We start from the raw sequence: 6,450 nt of genomic DNA, 5'->3' as shown, positions 1-6,450 counted from the left end.
TATCTGTAAATTATAGAGAGGTCTAGACCTGCTCTATCTGTAAATTATAGAGAGGTCTACACCTGCTCCTATCTGTAAATTATAGAGTGGTCTAGACCTGCTCTATCTGTAAATTATAGAGAGGTCTACACCTGCTCCTATCTGTAAATTATAGAGAGGTCTAGACCTGCTCTATCTGTAAATTATAGAGAGGTCTAGACCTGCTTTACCTGAGGACCGCCTGTACATGCAGCTCTGAAAGCACTACTGCTACTACTAACATGTCAGCTGAATGGTGTATTGAGCTAACGTTAGCATCAATCAACCATCGATAGCTAACGTTAGCATCAATCAACCATCGATAGCTAACGTAAGCATCAATCAACCATCGATTGCTAACGTTAGCATCAATAAACCATCGATAGCTAACGTTAGCATCAATCAACCATCGATAGCTAACGTTAGCATTAATCAACCATCGATAGCTAACGTTAGCATCAATCAACCATCGATAGCTAACGTTAGCATCAATCAACCATCGATAGCTACAACATTTCTGACATGATTTCCATCTTCTGTCATTGTTGTAATGAGAAACTTTATTATGTCATGGATTACACTAATTTCAGTACAACAGTTATGTCGCAAACCGTTAAGATCTGCCCTCTCCTCCCATTGGCCGTGACAGTTAGCATGTTACCTGTATTTTTACCTGCGTCACTGTCACTTCCTGCCACCTCATCGTAATCAGCTTCCTGTCTGGACAGGAGATCCCGCCCACACACGCTCCAGTCCCCCGCGTACCGGTTGATCGGGGGCGGACTCTCCAGCCGGGCCAGACCCCCTCGGCCCCGACGGGACACCACTACCCCCCCCTCAGGGCTCAGGGGCAGAGCCAATCGCAGGGCAGGAGGCCTCTGCTGCAGGCCCAGGGGGTTATGGGTAAGAGCGGGGGGAGGAGGCAGGGACACGTCAATGGGGTCGTCTACTGGGACGCGATAGCTCGGCACTGAAGAACAATATATATATATTATATATGATACATATGATATAGAAATTTACAAAAATAACTAAAAACGCCTAAAAAAGACGAAAAGTGAAGACAAACAATAACAAAATGTTGACATTTTTATGACAATAATGTGACAATAATAATAACAATAATAATAATAATAATTATAACAATAATAGTAACAACAATAATAATAATAATAATAATAATAATAATAATAATAATAATAATAATAATAATAATAATAATAATTTAACCCTCACCTGGCCACAGCTGCAGCAGGTAGTGAAGCGCCTCGATGTGTAGTTTGAAATCTACTGCACTGGCTATCTCTTCCCCAGGACCCTTCCCCTCCCCTCGTCCTCCCCTGCCCCCCCCGCCCGCCCTCCAGGCGTCCTGGGTCGGCGTGAGCAGCACCGGGCCAAAGCACACCGCCAGGTTCTGGTGGTTCATCCTGTTGGACGGGCTGAGGGACGCCACCAGGCTCAGGTGGTCCAGCAACAGGGACAACGTGGCCTGGACACACACAAACACATCATCTGATATATATATATATATATATATATATATATATATATGTACATACACACATATAGTATTTATACATATATACTTTAGATCAGATAAATCCACAGCAACTCTGTGTTACCCTCTCTGCAGGCGGCAGACAGGACAGCAGCTCCACGGTGCTCTGGGCCAGCTGGGGATCATGATCTGGGGTCCCAGGTTGGACAGGGGGGGGTCTCAGCATCATGGCATCCCTGACCACCTGGTACAGAGTCCTGGTGATGAGCGGAGAGGGCAGCTCCCGCAGGTAGTCCTTCAGTATCCCTGAGGAAACACAGAGAAGGACAAGAACCGGTTAGCCAGAAACCAGGTCTATGGGTCCCTGCCAGCGAGGAGGAACCACATCTATGGGTCCCGACCAGCAAGGAGGAACCAGGGGAGGTACATGCCCCCAGGCGGTGTCTACAGGAACATGTCCCCCGAGGTTGTCTACAGGTACATGTCCCCCGAGGTTGTCTACAGGTACATGCCCCCCGAGGTTGTCTACTGGTACATGCCCCCCGAGGTTGTCTACTGGTACATGTCCCCAGAGAATGTTTACAGGAACATGTCCCCCGGTGGTGTCTACAGATACATTCCCCCCGAGGATGTCTACAGGTAGATGCCCCCCGGCGGTGTCCAGAGGTACATACCCCCCGGGGGTGTCCAGAGGTACATGCCACCCTGCAGTGTCTACAGCTAGATGCCCCCTGCGGTGCGTTCACTGACCTGTGATGACGTTGATGTCCGGGTACAGATCCTCGCTGAGACAAACAGCTGAACTGTTTCTCTCAAACCAATCACGGAGCTCCTTCTTCACCGCCGCAGAACCACACAGTCTGTACAGTCCCACCACCTGACACACAGACAGGCAGACAAGTTAGAGAGACAGACAGACAGAAAGACAGACAGGTTAGAGAGAGAGACAGGTCTGAGAGACAGACAGGCAGACAGACACACAGACAGGTTAGAGACAGAGACAGGTCAGAGAGACAGAAAGAAAGACAGACAGGTTAGAGAGACAGACAGAAATTAAGGACGTCCTGATCGGTCAGCTAGAATCAGCAAAAATGTCTTCACTGTAAAACTCGGATGGTCTTTGTCTTCATTACAATAACAAAGAGGTTAGTAAAGAAGAAGTTAGTAAAGAAGAAGTTAGGAAAGAAGAAGTTAGAAAAGAAGAACATAGAAGTGTGGAGGTACCTTGAGTCCCCGTCGCTCTATCTCTGCAACACATTTCTGGATGAGCAGAGGGATTGGTGACGCAGATCCTTCTTTCTCCACCAGGTGGTGCAGCTCCACCCCGAACACGCTGGCAGGAAGTGCTGAGTCACTGCTGGGCTGTGGGGACAAAGTTCAGCTATTAGACAATGAAACATGCTGAGTCACTGCTGGGCTGCTGTGTCCCACTGTGTCCCACTGTGTCTCTGTGTGTCCCACTGTGTCCCACTGTTTACCGTATGTCCCCATGTTTCCCTTTGTGTCCCATGGTGTCCCTGTGTGTCCTACTGTGTCCCTGTGTGTCCCTGTGTGTACTACTGTGTGTCCCACTGTGTACCTGTGTGTCCCATTTTTCCTGCAGGGAGAGTTTGACGTAAAGAAGTCCTCTGGGCTCCAGCTTCACACAGAGCTGCTGACTGCGACTCCCTGAGGGACACAACACAGTCCTTCATATCTCAGCAGAACCCCACCCATTTGATATGTCTCTATTATTTATTGAAGCAGTAAAGATGAATTGGTAGAGAACCTTTAAAGAGCGGGGGAATGGAGACGCCCCCGAGGCCGCAGACTCTGTTTCTGATTGGACCTGTCTGATCCGTCCCTTTAGCCCTGCCCACTGCCGCCGCTGGATTGGCTGCAGAGACACAATCCAGCATGAAAACTTCCGTCAACACCAACCAGGTCCGGGTTTATTGCAGCCATGACTGACAGCTGAAGTCTCGAGGACCGCCGAGATCTCACGAGTTCACGTGTGATCGCGTGATACAACAGGATGTAGTTTCTATAAACATAAACAGAACCTAACCCTTACCAGGCACCAGGCATTCACATTTGAGTGTGGGACGGGTCCAAGGGACCCCGGAGGACGAGTTCACGGTAGCAGAAAGACATGATTGAATACAGGAGGGACCCAAAAGACAACACAAGGGGCGGTGATTTTGAGTTGTTGCAGTGGAAATCCACACGTGACGCCGCCCCGGTTCAGGAGCCTTCCACAGTTGATATAAATTAGGTGTCAGACTGAACACATTTCAGCTTTGAGTTTGGTCTAAAATCAGGATTACTCCATCTTACCAGGGTTACCATGGTTATCAGGGTTACCTGGGGTCAGCACCACGATGCGTAGCTGGCGGGCTCGCTCTAGCTGCAGGTGGAAGGCGTGGTCCAATGGGTGGGAGGAGCCTCGCAGCGTCAGCAGCGACGTCCTGGCCCTGGTCACGCCGTCAATCTGGATGGCGAGGAAGACGTCCTTACTGTCCTCGGACCTGAGGATGAGCAGAGATACCTTTGATCTGTCCTGACACACAGCAGCAGAAAAATAGCCACCCCGTTGCTGTGGCTCCAGGCCACTGACGTTGCCATGGAGATAGATATCTAACCCTGTCTGTATGGAAGTGAATGGGAACACCCCCCCTACCTGCTGGTCTTGATCTGGTCCAGGCGCAGCAGATGCACTGTCAGCAGCCCCGTCACCCGCTGGCTGCACCTCGGGGGGTCGGATCCCACGTACACGCGGAATAGACTCACGTCGCACACCTTTACCTGGGAGGAGGGGATGGGGGGGGGCTGTTGCCGTGGCAACAGCTCGGGGGAGTCCCCATCGCTCAGATGACCTGAAAGAAAAAAGTTCATATTTGCAGCTGCAGAAGTGAGTTAATGAAAGCAGGCCGAAGTGTGGACAGATGTTGCAGATCTATCATATATATATATATATATTGATGAGAACAGGCTGAAACTTGACCTCCTTTGGCCGACCGTCCTCTGGACGAGCGCCTCAGTGATCTGGCCGGGAGGGCTGAGCTGTCCAGGTGATACCTGCTGATCACATTCTGATTGGCCGACGATGACAATGCGTTTTTATTGGCTGGCTCGTCGCCGCCCCCCCGGCTGTCGGCCTCCTGGCGGCAGGCTCGAGACGAGGAGCGAAGGCTGAGTTTGCGTCGCAGCTCAGGAAGTTTCTTCATCTTCAGGGAGAGTTTCCTCACCGTACCTGGAGACCGCAGCCTGTCAATCACGCTGCTGGATCCGCCCCCCCCCCCCTTCTTCTGGGAGGTGGGGCTAGAGTTGGAGGGGGCGGGGTCTGGGGGACCAAGACAGGGAACAAAACACCGAGCATTCAGGACAACAGTAAAAGTTGCATATTATACATGTTACATTCATACTCTTTAGAAAATAAATCCCGCTCCATTTTTCCTTTTCAGTGTTGGTAAAACTCAACCATGTTGCATTGTGGGATACGGAGTATGTACGCTTAAAATAGCAGTGCAGTGTGGGAATTTTATAGTAGACTGCAAAGTGAATGAAACTATCTGCAGAGAATTCAAACACCTCTACAACATGGGAAACACACTATATAGGGAACTATTCCTGGGATTGTGAACTATTCCTGGGGATCATTTCCTGGGATAGGGAACTAATCCTGGGATAGGGTACTATTCCTGGGATAGGGAACTATTGCTGGGGAACTATTCCTGGGATGAGAAACTATTCCTGGGATAGGGAACTATTACTGGGATAGGGAATTATTGCTGGGGAACTATTCCTGGGATGACAAACTATTCCTGGGATAAGAAACTATTCCTAGGATAGGGAACTATTCCTGTGGAACTATTCCTGTGGAACAATTCCTGTGGAACTATTCCTGTGGAACTATTCCTGTGGAACTATTCCTTGGATAGGCATATTTTCCTGTGGAACTATTCCTGTGGAAATATTCCTGCAATAGGGAACTATTCCTGTGGAATTATTCCTGCGATAGGGAACTATTCCTGGGATAGGGAACTATTCCTGGGATAGGGAACTATTCCTGTGGAACTATTCCTGGGATAAGAAACTATTCCTGGGATTGGGAACTAGGAGTATTCTCCTTACCTGTGTTTTCTGTTGTGATGTCATCAGCCTGGTGGTTAACACTGGGGCTGGCGCCCTCTAGTGGGCCGTCCCTGCTCAGATTCTCTTGACCTCCCCTCCCCCCCGCGTCCCCCTGTCTCCTCCAGAGATCCCGCGGCCCAGCGGCGTCCTCCTCCTCGGGGATGGGGTTGTACCAGATGTTGCTGCTGGGCTCCGGCTGCAGCCTGGAAGCCTCGTCTGAAGCCTGGGTCTTTCCTGAGGACAGCACCCAGGCCCGGCTGCTGCGGTCCAGGCTCTGCAGGTACATTCGCTGGCCAGAGAACTTGTTGCTAACTGGGGGGCCAAGGACATCCTGGGGGGGGTCCTGCAGGCCTGGGGTGAGAGGGACGGGACTGACCCCCAGACCCACGCCACACGGCTCCGTCTGGGGGGAGAACAAGAAATGGGATGTCAAAGAAATAGAAAGAAAAATCAAAACACAAGAACAATTTAACGTGCTTTAAGTTAAAAACAGGTTTACAACGTTTTGGAACCAGTCTCGTGGTCTTATTGAGAACTGGACTGATCCAGTCTGGTGGTCTTAGGGAGGACTGGACTGATCCAGTCTCGTGGTCTAACCTACCTTCTCCTTTGCTAGCCTCTGACTGCAGGCCTGCCCACATGTATCCTGGGATGTCCCCGGTGGACTTTCCCAGTCAGGGTTATGGTGGGCGGGACTTGGCTGCATGGAGGGGGGTGGAGCCACAGAGCCCTGACACGCCCACGACTGTTTCTTAGCAACAGTGATCCAGTTCTGGGGAGGCGAGGGGGGGTCAGCGGGGTCCGCCAGGGGGAGGGGGGGG

The 6,450-nt window shown here is 50.6% G+C and overlaps 1 protein-coding gene across 1 annotated transcript in view; it reads right to left on the bottom strand.

The window, feature by feature from the left end:
* LOC117941424 (rho GTPase-activating protein SYDE1) overlaps positions 1 to 6,444 on the bottom strand; it is an 8,406-nt gene extending 1,962 nt beyond the window's left edge. The window contains exons 1-12 of the mRNA XM_034866448.1: positions 6,231 to 6,444; positions 5,630 to 6,032; positions 4,500 to 4,838; positions 4,176 to 4,371; positions 3,833 to 4,023; positions 3,285 to 3,392; positions 3,096 to 3,184; positions 2,741 to 2,878; positions 2,267 to 2,393; positions 1,641 to 1,822; positions 1,255 to 1,507; positions 692 to 988 (exon numbers count right to left, since the gene is read on the bottom strand). Of these exons, the coding sequence (XP_034722339.1) occupies positions 692 to 988; positions 1,255 to 1,507; positions 1,641 to 1,822; positions 2,267 to 2,393; positions 2,741 to 2,878; positions 3,096 to 3,184; positions 3,285 to 3,392; positions 3,833 to 4,023; positions 4,176 to 4,371; positions 4,500 to 4,838; positions 5,630 to 6,032; positions 6,231 to 6,335 (2,428 nt within the window). The 5' untranslated portion in view covers positions 6,336 to 6,444. The remainder of the gene's footprint in view (positions 1 to 691; positions 989 to 1,254; positions 1,508 to 1,640; positions 1,823 to 2,266; positions 2,394 to 2,740; positions 2,879 to 3,095; positions 3,185 to 3,284; positions 3,393 to 3,832; positions 4,024 to 4,175; positions 4,372 to 4,499; positions 4,839 to 5,629; positions 6,033 to 6,230) is intronic.
* Between the last annotated feature and the right edge of the window lie 6 nt (positions 6,445 to 6,450).

This window comes from Etheostoma cragini, unplaced genomic scaffold (genome assembly GCF_013103735.1).
Source record: "Etheostoma cragini isolate CJK2018 unplaced genomic scaffold, CSU_Ecrag_1.0 ScbMSFa_720, whole genome shotgun sequence".
NCBI lineage: Eukaryota > Metazoa > Chordata > Actinopteri > Perciformes > Percidae > Etheostoma > Etheostoma cragini.
The sequence above is the reverse complement of the archived record's forward strand: the minus strand, read 5'-3'. Positions and strand labels throughout refer to the sequence as shown.